Source organism: Candoia aspera, chromosome 8 (genome assembly GCF_035149785.1).
Source record: "Candoia aspera isolate rCanAsp1 chromosome 8, rCanAsp1.hap2, whole genome shotgun sequence".
Classification (NCBI taxonomy): Eukaryota; Metazoa; Chordata; class Lepidosauria; order Squamata; family Boidae; genus Candoia; species Candoia aspera.
The window spans coordinates 35772925-35791753 of record NC_086160.1 but is presented as its reverse complement, the minus strand read 5'-3'; the positions used below and the strand labels follow the sequence as shown (position 1 = coordinate 35791753).

Below are 18829 nucleotides of genomic sequence, written 5' to 3'. Positions count from 1 at the left end.
CACCTCTTTCAAGTCTTAGGTAAAACCTCCAGAATCTTTTCAAATTGGCCAAAGGATTATAACTAAATGTGACAGAAGAAGAAAAATGGTTATAGAAGATAAGGAGATAGTAATCATATCAACTGAATGTATTTACTTTGATCTTAAATTAAATTTCAATTAAAAAAGATCTAATGTTTGTCCAGGCCCAGCATTCCTTTGCTCAAAACGGATGAACCTTTTCGAGTGTGGCCCCCAGCATACCGGTAAAAGGTACAGTGCCTAAAATAAAGGTGTGAATCATTATCTTTTCTGCTGTTTTGGTTATATTTTTTGGTACTTCTTAATTTTCTCAGATGTATAATTTTATTACTTGACTATTACTTTATAACTTTCCCTTAATGAAGCAAATATTCAAGCCAAATTCTGCAGCGCCTATATTTTAAAATAATAAAACACTACAAATGAACCAGTTAAAAGAGAGAGAGAATGGTGCTCTGGATATGTGAGTACTATCTCTTATTCAAAAATACTACTTCTCAAAAAATACTGTGTGCTTAAGCCGATACCTCAATACCGATGACTGTTTCCCCTTGAAGAGGGGGGTCTCCCTTGTCAGATGCTGTGATTATCATCCGGTAGTTTGAATGCCAATTGTATAAAAGAGCTTCAGTGGTTCTTAACTCTCCGCTACTGCTGTCAATTTGAAAGTGACCTAAACTTCCTTCTGAAAGAGATACATGAGCATTAATTGCATGTTAGAAAGATCGTATTTAGAATAACCTTACCTAAGTACTACATGGATGGCTGAGAATCCAACTCCTGTTCCTACGGCCTGCTCCTTTCGATGTGATGCAGAACTCTCTCAACTCACGGCAACCAGAATGTAACCTTGTTTCCCTAAATGTGTGTGTTTTTCTCTCTGTCTCATAGTCTTAAACAGCTCCACTTAAATAAGAATCCATTTTCAATTCAAGGAAGAACAATTTAAACTAATGTCTTTTATAAAGTTATAGAAGTCTCTAGCAATTTTAAAGTAGCTATCTGATTTCTGAGGGTACTGTTTTAACCCCACATACCTCCATGTTGATATCCAATCAATATGCAGTGAAGGTGACTTACACTAATGGTGAGCAATTCAGAGATATGATCCACAACTGAATTCTCCAAATTCTCCAAGACTGCACGGCTGCAAATCAGTGAGACCTTTTGCCTCCACCTTACAGTGCAGCTTTCTGTGCTTCAAATATGATTCCTGAGGGTAAGGACGTTTTCTGGTAACATCTCCATACAGTATGGCAAGTTGTTCTGAGGGGGGAATATCCTCTAAATCTGGATATAAACTGAACCCTGTTACTTCAATCTATCAGCACCACATTTAGTCAATCTTCCACCTTTAGGTCCTGCTCCATACTCCAGGCCCTTCTTAATGGTCTCCTCACTGTCAGGAAAAGCTTGGTAAGGAACAAAGATGAGAAGAAGGGGAAGAAAATCTAGTTTTAGGAATGGACTTCTTGTCATTGAAATACTTCTACCTATAGCAGTCCTCTTCAGCAAAGGATCGTTACCTTGTCGTGGTGCTGGAGCTTGAGCACCTCAATGATGCCATGAGCTAAACCGTGAAGGGCCACCCAAGACGGGAAGGTCATGACAGAGAGGTCAGACTAAATGCGATCCCTGGGGAAGGTAATGGCAACCCACCCCAGTATTCTTGCCGTGAAAACTAAATGGATCAGTACAACCAGAGATATGTCGGTATACCATCGGAAGATGAGACCCCCAGGTCGGAAGATGGTCAAAATGCTACTGGGGAGGAACAGAGGATGAGCTCAACTAGCCCCAGACGTGATGACGCAGCTAGCTCAAAGCCGAAAGGACGGCTAGCGGCCGACGGTGCTGGTGGTGAACGGCGAATCCGATGTTCTAAGGATCAACACACCATCGGAACCTGGAATGTAAGATCTATGAGCCAGGGCAAATTGGATGTGCTTATTGGTGAGATGTCAAGATTAAAGATAGACATTCTGGGCGTCAGTGAACTGAAATGGACTGGAATGGGCCACTTCACATCAAATGACCACCAGATCTACTACTGCGGACAAGAGGACCACAGAAGAAATGGAGTAGCCTTCATAATTAATAGTAAAGTGGCTAAAGCAGTGCTTGGATACAACCCAAAAAATGATAGAATGATCTCAATTCGAATTCAGGGCAAGCCATCTAACATCACAGTGATCCAAATATACGCCCCAACCACAAATGCTGAAGAAGCTGAAGTAGAGCAGTTCTATGAGGATCTGCAGCACCTACTGGACAACACGCCTAAAAGAGATGTTATTTTCATCACAGGAGACTGGAATGCTAAGGTGGGCAGTCAAATGACACCTCGAATTACAGGTAAGTATGGCCTGGGAGAACAAAACGAAGCAGGACATAGGCTGATAGAATTTTGCCAAGACAACTCACTCTGCATAACAAACACTCTCTTCCAACAACCTAAGAGACGGCTTTATACATGGACTTCCCCAGATGGACAACACCGAAATCAGATTGACTACATCCTTTGCAGCCAGAGGTGGCGGACATCTATACAGTCAGTAAAAACAAGACCTGGAGCTGACTCTAGTTCAGATCACAAACTTCTTCTTGCACAATTTAGGATCAGACTAAAGAGATTAGGGAAGACCCACAGATCAGCTAGATATGAGCTCACTAATATTCTTAAGGAATATGCAGTGGAGGTGAAGAATTGATTTAAGGGACTGGACTTAGTAGATAGGGTCCCAGAAGAACTATGGATAGAAGTTCGCAACATTGTTCAGGAGGCGGCAACAAAATACATCCCAAAGAAAGAGAAAACCAAGAAGGCAAAATGGCTGTCTGCTGAGACACTAGAAGTAGCCCAAGAAAGAAGGAAAGCAAAAGACAACAGTGATAGGGGGAGATATGCCCAATTAAATGCAAAATTCCAGAGGTTAGCCAGAAGAGATAAGGAATTGTTTTTAAACAAGCAATGCGCGGAAGTGGAGGAAGACAATAGAATAGGAAGGACAAGAGACCTCTTCCAGAAAATTAGAAACATTGGAGGTAAATTCCAGAAAAAAATGGGCATGATCAAAAACAAGATGGCAAGGACCTCACAGAAGAAGAAGAGATCAAGAAAAGGTGGCAAGAATATACAGAAGACCTGTGTAGGAAGGATAACAATATCGGGGATAGCTTTGATGGTGTGGTCAGTGAGCTAGAGCCAGGCATCCTGCAGAGTGAGGTTGAATGAGCCTTAAGAAGCATTGCTAATAACAAGGCAGCAGGAGATGGTGGCATCCCAGCTGAACTGTTCCAAATCTTGCAAGATGATGCTGTCAAGGTAATGCATGCTATATGCCAGCAAATTTGGAAAACACAAGAATGGCCATCAGACTGGAAAAAATCAACTTATATCCCCATACCAAAAAAGGGAAACACTAAAGAATGTTCAAACTATCGAACAGTGGCACTCATTTCACATTCCAGTAAGGTAATGCTCAAGATCCTGCAAGGTAGACTTCAGCAATTCATGGGGCGAGAATTGCCAGATGCACACGCTGGGTTTAGAAAAGGCAGAGGAACTAGGGAACAAATTGCCAATATCCTCTGGATAATGGAAAAAGCCAGGGAGTTTCAGAAAAACATCTATTTCTGTTTTATTGACTATTCTAAAGCCTTTGACTGTGTGGACCATAACAAATTGTGGCAAGTTCTTAGTGGTATGGGAATACCAAGTCATCTTGTCTGCATCCTGAAGAATCTGTATAACAACCAAATAGCAACAGTAAGAACAGACCATGGAACAACGGACTGGTTTAAGATTAGGAAAGGAGTACGGCAGGGCTGTATCCTCTCACCCTACCTATTCAACTTGTATGCAGAACACATCATGCGACATGCTGGGCTTGAGGAATCCAAGGCTGGAGTTAGAATCGCTGAAAGAAACATTAACAATATCAGATATGCAGATGATACCACTTTGATGGCTGAAAGTGAAGAGGAACTGAGGAGCCTTATGATGAAGGTGAAAGAAGAAAGCGCAAAAGCTGGCTTGCAGCTAAACCTCAAAAAAACCAAGATTATGGCAACCAGCTTGATTGATAACTGGCAAATAGAGGGAGAAAATGTAGAAGCAGTGAAAGACTTTGTATTTCTAGGTGTGAAGATTACTGCAGATGCTGACTGCAGTCAGGAAATCAGAAGACGCTTAATCCTTGGGAGAAGAGCAATGACCAATCTCGATAAAATAGTTAAGAGCAGAGACATCACACTGACAACAAAGGTCCGCATAGTTAAAGCAATGGTGTTCCCTGTAGTAACATATGGCTGTGAGAGCTGGACCATTAGGAAGGCTGAGAGAAGGAAGATCGATGCTTTTGAACTGTGGTGTTGGAGGAAAATTCTGAGAGTGCCTTGGACTGCAAGAAGATCAAACCAGTCCATCCTCCAGGAAATAAAGCCAGACTGCTCACTTGAGGGAATGATATTAAAGGCGAAACTGAAATACTTTGGCCACATGATGAGAAGACAGGACACCCTGGAGAAGATGCTGGTGCTAGGGAGAGTGGAGGGCAAAAGGAAGAGGGGCTGACCAAGGGCAAGGTGGATGGATGATATTTTAGAGGTGACAGACTCGTCCCTTGGGGAGTTGGGGGTGTTGACGACCAACTGGAAGCTCTGGTGTGGGCTGGTCCATGAAGTCACGAAGAGTCGGAAGCGACTAAACAAATAAACAACAATTTTTACCTCATAAGTAATAATTCATACCTGAGGATATTGAATACAGCACTAATCCATTGTTTCCAGAATCAAGATCTTTGGCAAATATATTTGTAACCAGTGTCCCTGCTGGCTGCCTTTCTAAAATCTAAAAGCAAGCAATTAGGTTAAAACTAAATGTCCAAATGGCAAGGAATCCAGATAATTTAAGTTATTAAGTTAAGTTTAATTTAATTTAATTTATTGTCCCAACCACCAATATCATGACTTACTGGTTTGGTAATAGCCCAATTTTCATAAATACACTCACTAATGGGTGAGTTCATGCCACAGACTCAGTGGCAAACATGTTCTGATATCTACTTGCTCCTTTTCTGAGTGGCTGAATCAACATGATTTTCATCCTACCTATCACTGGATTACTAATAGTCAAATATATTGGCTGATTGCAGGATGCATATTTCTAGCTCTGGCCAATCAGAGTGTGGAGTCATAATTTGTGTAAAGTTTGGTTGGGACTATGTTTTCCAACCACAGGTTAACTAAACTGATGTATTAGTTTTTAAACAGGCTTCATCTCCCTGGCTAGCTGATCACACATGTATAACTACGTATTTATACTTTTAGAAGACATGCCATAGCATTGTCATAGCATCTCCTTTATTGATTTTTCTCTAATACTCTGTTGTAAAAATATGTGCCACAGTAAGTAGTAGTATTTGGTCAATCATGGCTGATTCCAAAAAGCTAAGCTGAATCATTATTGATACTTGAAATCTGAATCATTATCTGACAGAGGTAATGACAAACCAGTTCCATACTGTTGCTACGAGTAGTTCATGTAAGTCATTGGAACCTCAGTTCAAATCCTTTCATATTTTCCAACAGGATGTCCAAATTCTAATTCAAACATTTGACCACAAGATGGTGACCAAAACCAATTTTTTCTTTATACATTAAGTTTTCATTTTATTTGCCTGTAATGCAAATGTAACATACACTGGGTAGAACTACATTCAAATTAAAAATCAATATCCTCCACATTCTACCCACTGTAATAAAATGAATGGAGTCCCCAAAGTCCTTCCTCAAACCTGTACAGAAACAATAGATGTGGAATATTTTGCAAACCTTGAAGTGTGGCAGATGCTGGGAGAAGCATGGCTGGTTGTCATTGAGGTCAGTAACTGAGATATAGACAGATATTGTAGTATTACGTTGAGGGACTCCATGGTCTATTACCAGAGCAACCAAATGGTGGTGAGCCTGCTGCTCGTGGTCTAATGCCACCCAGTTTATAATTTCCCCTAATGAAAAAGAACAGTGAAAAGAAATAGTATTGTGGGATATATTTTGAAAGTCTTAATAAGTAGTACAAAGCTCCATTATCTGCTTTTGATACACTTGTTACACTATACAGAGGCTAGCAAAAACTGCAATTCAACATTACTTGTCTACCTACTGTCATTATACTATAAGTGACTTGACTTCACACAAAAAGCTACTGTTAAAGCCAGATGCTACTCTAAAGCAAACAGATAATATTTTGATTTCCATACCAGCAAAACAAAAGTGAGAAAGTTATTTCAGTTGTTAAATAAGGTAGCTTAGGATCTTCTTATACTGGGGATTCTCAGTACAGACGCTTTTAAGAGACTAATAAGCATTTCTTCAGTTTGGCCAGAGCTGCAAATCTATTAAAATCTATTCCAAAGCCTTGCAACAACTTAATACGAGCATCCAGGAACTTTTAAAAATGAATTGCATCATAATATAATGATGCAATTATATTAAGCCAGCCATGTTGCTTTATTCTTTTTTTCAGTTGGTAAAAGCACAGGTTTTGTGCAATGTTAATACATGTAGGTGAATCTTAGAAAAGAACTGTTTTGCCAACTAAGGTGGTAAGTTATGTATAATTTCCATTCCATATTCCTTCCTGATAAAATTTGTTTATCATCATGCCTTCTCTTTAATTTTATTCTATACCAGCTCTCCCTCTCAGTCTCTCTCTCAAAAAAATCATACATTATATTTACATCTGTGACTTGACATTATTAAACATTTCATACCAATATCTCTAAATCATATGTAAAACCATAGCCATAGTGAATTCCCTATCAGAAGGGATAAGCATTAGCTATGAAAAGTTTGAATTAACGTAGATTCTTCAAATGGAAGAGAAAGTTTGCTGTCAGCCCAAAACTGATAGCCAACAGATTTATCAGAGTAAGGAAAGGAGATGTGAGGCAGAGGGAAACAGGCAACTACGTATTTTCAAAGAGACTAGCAGTAGACAACCCTGGGAAGACGGAGCAGGCAGAATGCAAAGAAAACTCATTGCACAGATTAAGGGAAGGGTTTGTAAATAATAGTATCAATTGATGATGCACACTGAGAGAATCTGACTGCCTTTCATCCTAGAATTTCATTTCTTAAACCAGTAGTAAATATGTAATAAGCACAGACTACCCATCATTTAGGTTGGAATGGTGCTGAAGTTTTAGATTCTTTAACTTTATTTGCTAGCTATTTTCAGCTGCATGAGTTGTGATTCTGTATCAATACTATGATACCTGGGAATATCATAAATCATCACTTGTGTTGCTGTATGTTTGTAAATAAAGAAGACTGTATCTCATTCAATGATTCTTTTTTTCTTTGCATCTATAATAGCCAATTTCACTGAATGTTGAGGTGCAGTTTGCTAACTGACCAAATAATTAATAAATACAATGAATTCATACTACTGGAAAACTAACACATTCCACAGGAATATAGGGAAGATTGTAAAATATATTACCTGTATTGGAATTGATTTTGAAATAATTTTCATTTGATAAGATGAAATAGGAAAGATGCCCGTTTCTTCCTGAGTCCTTGTCAATTGCTTTAATTGTGCCAACCAGACCTTGGGGTGATTCTTTCTCTTCTACTTCAATAAAATAGGTGCCGTGAACAAACACAGGAGAGTTATCATTTTCATCAATGACATTAACTATTATTAATGTGCTTGCATTTTGCACTGACTTATCCACTGAGCTGGTAACAAAAGCTCTAAAACTATGAGTTTGCAAATGTTCATAGTCTAAAGAATTTTGTAAGTAAACCACACCTGTTTCTGGATCAATTTTAAATGAAACAGAATCTATGTTATGTTCCAAGGAGTATATAAGATTAGCAGAAGTATGTTGAGGATTCAGCTTCCAGGCCTGTATTTGCAGAATTCTGGTACCTAGACAAGATTCCTCACTGACTTCCACTTGATATAACAACTTTTCAAAAGTCAACACAGGGCTTCCCTTTTGCTTGTCAATTAGCACTCCCAAAATCAACACAGAACTTAGGGGAGGAATTCCATGATCTTCTGCTCTGATGTGTACCACTACATGCTCATGCTGCTTCTGACCACTCAGATCTCTAGCAAGGTAAAGAATCCCAAGAGCTGGATCAATAGTAAAAACACTTGACTGACTGCTTACAATGGCATAATGGATGGCCCCATTGAGTCCACTGTCTTTATCTTCTGCATGAGCAATATAAAGAGCTGTTCCAGGTACTGTGCTTTGGGATATATATATGTGATCAGATTCCTTCATAAATACTGGACGGTTATCATTGATATCAATCACAGTTATGTTGACCTGGGCACTACTGAAGACAGAAGAGCTTCCCAATTGTGACTGCACTGTAAGAACTATATGATCATGTGTTTCATGGTCGAGCTGTTTTTTGGTGCGGATGATTCCATAGTGAGAATCAATAGTAAAAATTCCATAGGAATTACCAGAGGAAATTCTATAAGAAATTGTTTCCAGGAAATCTGTAAAAAGGAATCAAACAGAGACTATGTTAAAGAATAGAGATTTAATAGTGGAGAGGTTTCATTTAATGGAAATGCATTCCAGTTTATTTGAAAAAATCCATGCTACAGCACTCAATTTAATATCTGATGGTTGCTTTTAGATATTTCCTTCCTAATATTTCTGCCTTCATGAATCTAAAGCATGCAGAAAAATAGAAAGAAAACAAGATTCTATGGAATATTTAAAAGAACTATATTTCTATCCCTTAATATGATAAAACTGTATGAAGAAATATACATATTTTTGTCATACAGGTAGTTCTTGGGTTACGATGGCAATTGGGACTGGAATTGCCATCGCTAAGCAATATGGTCATAAAGTGTGATGTCACATGATGTCAAAGTCTAAGAACTGTTTTAAAAATTAACATTTGTTAATATGATTTATAATGTTACATCCCAAGGAAACACTCCACAAAAACACATTTTCAGAACATTCACTAATATCATTCTATTATTAACATTGGTTTGGTTTGGTTTGGTTTGGTTTGGTTTGGTTTGGTGTGGTGTGGTGTGGTGTGGTGTGGTGTGGTGTGGTGTGGTGTGGTGTGGTCTGAATGGCCGCCCATCTCAGCAAGTGATGGTATCAATTCCAAGCTTAGCATTAATTTTTGTATTCCTGCATAACTACAGTACTAAAAGGATAGAATAAAACAATATTGGCTGCTTTCATTTATAGCCTGTAAGCAATCAACAGAGTTTTGGAACCTGTTGGAATACATCTCAAGGACACTTACTTAAAGGCTCTTTTGCTTTCACTGTTCCAACAGAACTTCCTTCAGGGGCATCTTCAGGGATGGAAAAGCTGTAATATGAGTGCTCAAAAACAGCAGGAGCCACAGCAGTTTGAAGAATTCTCACAGTTACAACTGCATTGACAACAGACCAAAGGCCACCACCATCCTGAGCTGAAACAGTCAACAGCACACTGGAACAGTCTGCATTACTCAGTGATGATATCAAATAAACAATTCCTGAAAAAAACAAATAAAGATAAAACAATGCTGAACTAATATATTTCTCTTGGAATGTTTAAATGCAAAAATTCTGCTAAAGCTAAAGCTTAAAGTTTTGAATCTATTATATATTACCTACTAGTGAATTGGATATTGCAATTTAGTATTTTAATTATATGGCATTTATGTAGTACAAATCTGTATAAATGTCTTATGAAATTAACTACACTTGCGAAGCAACTTGATTAAGCACTCCTGAGCTATACTTAGTGGCAGATAGTATGCTCTTCCATGTGACAGGGACTGTGTCAAATAGGGCCTAGGAATTATTCCCAGTTGTCTTCATGCTTGGAAGTTTTACTCAATTTTACTTAGGTTAAATGTGGTGGTTTTAAAGAAAGGAATGCATCCCTTAGTGGCTGGGCTCAAACTACCATTGGGATTTTTTGTACTGACTGTGCAACTAGTTCTTAAAAACACCAAGCCAAGCATAGGAACCTACACCCACCTACTTTCAATGGCCCCAATATGCTGTCAATTACTTATGCAAATTGGACAAAAAAAAAAGAGTAACTAAATATTTTTCTTAAAAAGGGATGTGGTTTCAGAATGTTCCAAGATAAATTATTCCAATCTTACAATATGTCTTTACTCATGTTGATTCTTTCATGTGTGCATCAATTTTATTGCACATATGAAAAAGCAACGTACAGTTTAAATGCTGATTTTTTTTCTTGTAGTAAAATATACACTGAAACAATTAAAACTGCAATCCTCTATTTATTGATCTGAAAGTTAACCACACAGAACTCAATTGAAGTTACTTCTGAGTAAACAGCAGGATGTTGCTATTAGTGGTAGGTTATTTTACTGCTGCTGCTTGTCAAAACTTGTGCTATAACAAAGTTTCTACATTTAATGTTTAGTTTTGCTAAATATTTTTGCTAAATACCAGCTACTGTGATTAAAACTTCAAGGGAAAACTGTGTTAAACAAACAAACAAACAAACAAAAAAACCTTTTTATCCAGAATGTTTTAAGCTCAGAAGTAACCTAGCTCAAAGAAACCTTAATAAAATGATATGAGAAGTCCAAAATTAAATGTGACCCCTCTGCTATGATACTAATATCTACCTTCAGTAATTTATGATCCAAATTTAGGCATTTCAGACATCACTGTTTTATTTTAGTCATAATAATACTGTATCTGTTCTTTTTGTATTCTTTGTGTGCTTTTACGAGTTTTTACGATACAATTTTAGACACCTGTCTCTTCGCAAAAGTTAACAGCCAGGCTAAATCCATTTATATGTTTCACAAAAAGATAAGCAGATGCAGAAACTGTTTTTTTTTCCAATCAAGAACATAACTTTGTTCAACAGTTTGTATGTTTTCTATCGACAATTTCAAGGAATAAACTTAGATAGTTGGGTCTTTTCTAGTTTGTTTTTGCAAATTATTTTGTACTACATAATCCTATGGACACTCAGTGGGAATACACCTCACTGAACATAGCAGAATTTCTGATATACCATGTTTTAGATTGCACTGTAACAGATACAATATATATATATAAGCTTTTAAGAATAAGTTTACTTCATTGGATACATGGATTCATTCATTCAGAATAAAAAAAATATTGGCTATGGGCTGGATCCAGACTCAATCAAATATAAAGCAGACCCAGCGAAAAGTTAGTTCTGACTAAATTTAAATTGTACTAGTTTCAGTGACTACTCTGATTATATCTGAACCCAAATTATCATCTTCTGTGTTAAGTGAATGGATAGCATTAATAATGTGTTACCCCAATGTGTTATTAATAAATACAAAATTGTTTTTTGTGTACATTTACGGAGTATGTTTGCCAAAGAAAAAAAAACTTGCCACAACATTTTAAAATATCACTAAATAATGTGTCTTTTTCAAATAAGATTTTCTCAAGGAGTTGGAATTTATTTATTTATTTATTGATTGATTGGATATATATTACCGCCCCTCTCCCCCAAAGGGGAACTCTGGGCAGAATGCTATAAAAGAGAACTTTCACTTTAATCCATACCAGCCATCTATTATAGTACTATAGATCCTTCTTCTACCCTGCTAGTTATATAACATGAATTCTGACCTATAAATAAATATATCATCTATATTTTCTTTTTGAAAAGTGGAATAAGCAATACTGTTACTTTATTTTCAAATTTTGGGCAAAGTAGAGATTTTCATAAAAATAGTAAATGAAGTTACAGGTAGATCTCGTTTAGCAACCGTCCAGTTACGTCAGCGATGAAAAAATAACTTTGCAACCAATCCTTGCATTTACGACCTTTGCAGGTCTGTAAAACAAAGGAAAGCTGAAATAAATCTTTTCCTAAAAAACATATTCTAAATGTCTGAATTTGCCTTGATGTGTAATTTTTTGTATATAAGGGAGCCATTCCTGCTTGAATTTAGTCAGACTTCTATTATGAATATATACCATCAGTTTTGCCACTGCTATATATTTTTCAGTTTTGGTCTCCTAATGTTGTATTATCAGCAAAGTTTCAGTTTTCCAACGTTGTGCCAAATTTGTTTTTGCTGAGGTCAACGTGGCTTGCTACAAATGGTAATCATCTTCTTAAAGGATACCCAAGAATTCTGTTGGAAGACAGAAGTCAGAACTTCAGATCTTGGTAGTAGCTACTTCTATGAACTTAAAATCAACTGGCTTACCCAGGGAATCTTCTTATGCCCTTTAGACTGCATGTGATTAAAATGATATTGCATTGCATGTGTTTTGTATCATACCTGTAGATGGATCCACTTTGAAAAGGGAAGAGAGGTGTCCTGGTATCAGTTCATATGTCACAGCTCCATATATCCCAGAATCTTTATCTGTAGCATGAAGGTTAGTTATTTCTGTTCCTGGCTGTGTATGACTGCTGATGCTTATCACATAAGTTGCAGGGTTGAAGACAGGACGATTGTCATTGATATCTTCAATTTCTATGTGAACAAAAGCTTGGGCACTTAGTCCACCCTGTTGAATCCAAATCAAAACAAATTGTAAGCCAGGTATCAGATATAACAAAGGATCAAATACCTTTCACATTGCTAGACATCAGTTAATCTGAGATATTTTAAAGGACTTCTGGATAGCAGTGTAAGCCAACTGAGCTATGTGAAAACAATATGCTCACTTACCTTAAGATGATTTAAAATAAATCGAGCCTCGCCGTGCCTCTCTCACGCAGCCTTGCACACCCTCCCTGAGACTCACTGCACCTTCTTCACACCCTCATACCCCCCTTCACACCCTCCCCAAGCCTTGCTGTGCCTCCCTCACACCCTTGTACCCTCCCCCACCTGGAAGAAGCCACTTACTTGCCTGCTGGCCTGCTTGCAAGCCACCTGGGACTTGTAACTTCCTGCCAGCTTTCCCACTGTTGCCTCACCTAACAACCATGGGATTTGGTTAACGACAGCAACTGGGACTCCAGGGATTTCCATCACTAAACGATGTGGTTGTGCTTTACCACATCGCTTAGCGACAGAAATTCCAGCCCCAATTGCTGTCATAAGTCGAGGACTATACCTGTATCTGTCTCTCATCTGGAATATTTTCTTATGAATTTTTCTTTCTTAACTAATTTGCAAGCTGCTGTGCTACTGTAATATGGGCAGCTCTATCATGTTCAGTTCTTCCACACTGAATATCTACATGTTAATATTTAAAGTTAAAAGGAGGGCATTATAGTTAATATTTTTTAAATAAAGTTTTATTTTATTCATCTTCTGAGACTCATTTTTTTCCCAAGGAATAAGAGGAAGAAAGGACTATATCCTTTACTCACCATGCTTCTGTTCTATGCAGGAAGAAAATGGCACCACAGAAATTATTTGAACTTTTGCATTTTAATCACCAGAAAAGCCATACAGGTGAGAGCCCTCTCTCTCTCTCACCACACTGGACTTAGAGAATAGATGCCCAATGAGGGACCACCAAGCTGTCACCCCAAAGCAAGAGATAGAACTACAGTGTGAAGATTCAGAAGGCTTCTGGGGGCAGAGGTTTGTACTTCCAGCCTTCCACCCCATGAGCCTCAGCACTGCTACAATCTTGGAAGCCTTTATGGTACTGGTTCTCAGTCTCTCTGCTATCACTTGCTCTAGGTAGAATCTGCTGCCCCAATGCATTCAGTCCAGGGGTTGAATCTGTGGATTCCTCCCCCCACCACTCCGCCCCGATGTTAAAGAGGCAGGAGGCTGGAAACAAGTTTTCTCAGTTGTATTTCTTCATTCTGGAACAGATCACTCCTCCTTACTATAGTTTTCAAAACTGGTATAAAAGTTATTTTTCAAGATAGCCTTCAAAGAATAGGACTAGTAATTAGTGAATCAGTGAGCTGAATTATCAATGCCGCTATTGTGATGGATTTATGTTTTCAGTTTTACTTCATGCATTAATTTTGGTGCAAGCTGACTATAGGGGTTTAATGAGACAAGCAAACATAATAAATAAATAAATTTTAACCAATTACCAAAGGAAAATGTTTCATACAAAATCTGCTCTACAAAATAATATTGTCCAGAAAATTATCTGGAGTTTCTGTTCATCATTTTCACATTCTGAGTGAGGAAAGCATTGAAATGATTTCAGTATGTATTACTGAAAAGGCAGAATCTAATCTGAGCAAGGATTGTAATTAACTGAAAGGTTTATTTACAAGATATACATGACCTTACATACTTTCCTAGGGAGGAAAGGTAGGAAGAAAGAGCATTTGAGGTCAATGAACTCATAAATAACAGGAAGAACACAAGAGAACACAGAGGGAATCCCTTTTTCTCCATCTATGGCCCCCTGGTCCTTACGTTCAGTAGGTTGTGAGATGCTGAATGTCAGTGTATCTGAAGTACATATTCAATAGATATCTGGGAAGTTTAAGCAGCCATCAGCATTATCCTTCAATGAGCCTTTCAACTTTTTTATCCCTTCATTGGTTCCTATGACTGCATCCTCTATTTAGCATGGCACTGAAATTGCCATTCTGTAGCTGCAAGGAAGCATCATTAAATACCTGGATAAAATAAAGTGAATTAATGTATAGAGAACACAGCTTGAGTCCATGCATGCTATAAATTTTGTTTGAAAATGAATTCCCTCAAATTTCTTTATAGTAATCTTAAAGGATGCATGAGATAGTCACAGGTTTGTTTCAGAGAACTGACACCTATTTTAGAGCCTCCAAGATTTGTTGAAAAGGTAAAGAGAGTATGTTAATCCTTTGAATAGTTTTAGTCTGTCTAAAAAAAATTGTTTTAAGAAGTGTGTTTTCTGGTTGTGAAAAGATTGTTTGACTGATATACTGTCAAAGTGCCCTGAGTCTTTGAATAATGCCCCAGTAGCAACATCTGTCTTTGGGCTAACTGCAGATTAGTGCAGTAGTTCTTTCTCCTTGTCCTGTGACAAAAGCCTCCCACTCATCTCTAGAACTGTAAAAGAACTTCTAAGGCTATTGTGGGAGTCTAGGAAGAATATTTCTCATATTTTGAGAAATGCAAAGTTCACACAGCCCTAATTTAATATAGTCTTACAAAAATGATAATGCAAAGGGGAAAGGGGAAGAAAAGAGACAAAGAGAGAATGAGAGTGAATACTATACAGTCCTTCATTACCATAAACTGTACCCATTTTGTTTTTTGATCCATCAACCATCAGCATCATAGCCCTCTTTGATCTTAATTATAGATTAATAGCTCTTCATAAGAAATTGTTCCCTCCCTTATTTGATAAGAAGAAATTATACATGATTACTAATACAGCCAGTGGAAAACATTTGGTAATTGTGACTTGATTCATTCATTATGTTGAGCAATGAATTACTTACCTGTGGTTTGTTAAATAAACTACATGGCTAGATTTATACAACACCAAACCACAGGGTGTACTGTATATTTACAATCCATAAAAGCTGGTTTCCCAAAACATGATAAGTGAAACAAAAGAAAAGAAAACAATTTACATTGTAGAACAGCATGCCGTGTGACCTTTTATGAAAGAAGCTGAGATGTCTATCCTGCTATATTTCAGAAAATGCAGAAGAAGTACAGTAGGAGCTGTTTCTGCCAGCTCCAAAGATTAGCATGCTGCAAGATATCTGTCATGAGTAAGGATGGGAGCCCCCTGCTCGCCATCCTTACTCATGACAATATCTCTCTCCTTCGTCCTGACAAAAACTGGAAAAGGGAATCGTTTTTCTCTTGTTACACTGTGCAAACCCACGCGCCCCCGGCCCCAGTTTGAGAGGTAATAAGGGGACTCATTCATAATGAAGAGATTTGGGGAACCCAGTCTTCTTTAAAGGTTTATTGAAACTATTACTAAAATGATACACCGGAAACAGGTCTCATTACTCTAAAGCACTGAATATGCATTAATAATAAGTACAACAAATCTACAGATGTTAAAACAAAAGTAAATGATGTAGCTAACATATTAGCTTTTATTTTCCATACAACAATGCTGGTACAAAATTAACTTTGCAAAGTTCATTTTTAAGGTTTTTAGTTTCAGGAAACAGCTGCATTTTATAAGACCTTAATTATGACACTGGAAGAAATAGATTTTCCAGAACATTAAGGTAAACCTAGGCATTCTATAGTCCCAGCTTCTGCCAACCTAGCAGTTCGAAAACATGCAAATGTGAGTAGATTAATAGGTACCGCTTCGGCGGGCAGGTAACGGCGTTCTGTGTAGTCATGCCGGCCACATGACCACGGAAGTGTCTACAGACAAACGCTGGTTCTTCGGCTTTGAAACGGAGATGAGCACCGCCCCCTAGACTTGGACACGACTGGACTTAATGTCAAGGGAAACCTTTACCTTTACTAGGCATTCTATTACTTGAAGACACTGTAGTTGTCACATGACATACCTAAGCTTCAACTGAATATCTTGCCTTTTTACTCTAGGATCATAACTTTAGTCTTTGCATGTCTAAAGCCCAAATAACTTTTGAACAATCATTTTAATATCTGATAGAAAGCTACCATAAAATAGCTTAAAAGCAGAATGAGGGAGAAAGAACCATGGTTTACTATAGTTCACTTCATCCATATGCATTTTTAGTGTACAGTATAAACTGCATGCACACTTATTTGAACAAAGTAAAATGATACGCATGACTGCCCTGCACATGTAGTTTGGCCTTCTTATAGGCTGGAGGTAGACAAAAACAAGTTAACTACATTGTGCATTACTGAGTCTTAATACTCATTTACCCACAAACCTTGTCATCAGAAACAAAGGGGTTTTTTTATCTCAAGAATAGCATTCTTTAGAGCATGACATGTCTGGAATGGAACTTATTAATGTAATGGGCAGAGTGAAAAAATAGTACATTGCTCTCTCTAAACATGTTACTATTACAGATTATGAGCTCCACTATCTAAAAGAGCCCCCTGACTTTCCAATTATAGCCTGCCTATCTATTAAAATGTACAAGAGATGGCTTGTTGAAAATTCTAGAGTTGTTAGAGTCTTAACAATCGCGGAGTCCCTGGCATGTGGGAGATGGTTTTCCTGTGTCATGCTCAGACTATACAAACCATTCCTTAAGTGACAGATTTGGCTCTTAGTCTACATTTTAGAAAAGAAATAAATATGCATCTTTCAGAAGATTTTAATTAACTAATTTTAATTCAAATTTAATTTTTTAGCATGTATTCTGTATTTTAATTATTGACACTGGACTTGGTTATTCATTTGACAGAAAGGTGGAAATAAATCAAATTAATTAATAAAGAAATAATACGGAGCTACAACAATGACTTCTACTTCAGATGCTGCTGAGGTGAAGTAAAGCTGAGAGAGACTTCACAAAGGCTGCATTCGTATCTGAAAAATATTTCCTCAAAGGTAAAAGGATAACATTACTGAAGAATAAAGCTTACCCCATCTATGGCTTTTACTAAGAAGTCATATGTAGATGGATCTTCTTCCCTGTCGACATCCTGAGACAAATATATGCAGCCACTGTTTATGTCAATCTGAAATGCTTCCGATTTTTCATTGTTATGGAATCCATTATAAAGAAAATATTCAATATGTCCAAAATGGCCTGAATCTTGGTCTGTTGCTTTGACCTGCAATGGCATAAAGAAGAAAATCTAATTAATTCTTACATAAATATTAACACATCCAAAATGTATTGTTTATTATAATTCAAGCAGGTGATGTCTGTGGTGCTCCAAGATTAGTTCATACCTCTCTGATCCCATTTTATCTTCTTTCTTTGGCTATGGAGCCTTTATTTCCTGCTCAACTCCAGTGATGTAATTACTCTGAAGCTGGATTTCAGCTGGAAACACTAGGAAGCTGCATATCTTAAATTAGGACAGTTTACCCACTGCAAGGAACACTTAATTAATCCCTCCCCTTAGTAACTGAGGTTTAGTCCCCTAGCAGATCTTTTAAGAACGCTGGCTGGACAGCTTCACATCTCTACTTCAGTAGACCAGGCAAAGGATACTAGTGAGTAGTGCTAAACTCATAACAAATGAAGATGAGAACCCCTCCATTTCAGAAAGAAAATGTGAAAACATGAAGGAAACCATCTCAGGATGCAACTTATTAGCGACCTCTTTCAGTAGAGATAAAAGAACTTCAGGAAATGGAGTACCTGCATTTTCTCGTTCCAGCACGACCTGCATCTTAGATGAGATAACCCCCACTTAATATAGCAATCTGAGGGCCACAGTGGTTTCTCTTCCCCAATAGAATGTGCACTTTGGGAACAGATTGTTCCACAACACTGAATCATTTTCTTATGGGGATGAAGAGGAGGGACCCCATCGTCCCCACAAAGCCCACCGAATTGAGGAACACATATTGCCTTTAATCCTATGCTAAAACATCACTTTTGCAACTGATTACAGGATACGTATTCACATGCGATATGTCCACATACAGTAATACATTAAACTTAGTCTCCTCTTACTCCAGGGTAACTTAACTGGCTGCAGCCAACAAAAGAATGCAGGGTTGTCCCAGCTAAATAGAGCTGTTATTTGGACTGGTTTCCATCTACCTTTCCAACTGAGAACTCCTAGGTTTAGTAGGCTTTTTAAAACTAAAAATAAAGAAAAATTAGAGATGGCTATCCGTTGTTGATAGATGGAAAGGCTTAGGCAGCCCCACTCCTTTCCGCTTCCATTTTTACCCTACTTGTGAAGTATAAAAACTAGAGAATGAATGAATGAATGAATGAATGAATGAATGAATGAAGCAAATAATTAA

The 18829-nt window shown here is 37.6% G+C and overlaps 1 protein-coding gene across 1 annotated transcript in view; it reads right to left on the bottom strand.

The window, feature by feature from the left end:
• DCHS2 (dachsous cadherin-related 2) overlaps nucleotides 1–18829 on the bottom strand; it is a 90651-nt gene that overhangs the window by 34518 nt on the left and 37304 nt on the right. The window contains exons 2-8 of the mRNA XM_063310521.1: nucleotides 17485–17676; nucleotides 12337–12568; nucleotides 9328–9564; nucleotides 7529–8548; nucleotides 5857–6032; nucleotides 4774–4873; nucleotides 549–706 (exon numbers count right to left, since the gene is read on the bottom strand). Coding sequence (XP_063166591.1) covers nucleotides 549–706; nucleotides 4774–4873; nucleotides 5857–6032; nucleotides 7529–8548; nucleotides 9328–9564; nucleotides 12337–12568; nucleotides 17485–17676 — 2115 coding nt within the window. The remainder of the gene's footprint in view (nucleotides 1–548; nucleotides 707–4773; nucleotides 4874–5856; nucleotides 6033–7528; nucleotides 8549–9327; nucleotides 9565–12336; nucleotides 12569–17484; nucleotides 17677–18829) is intronic.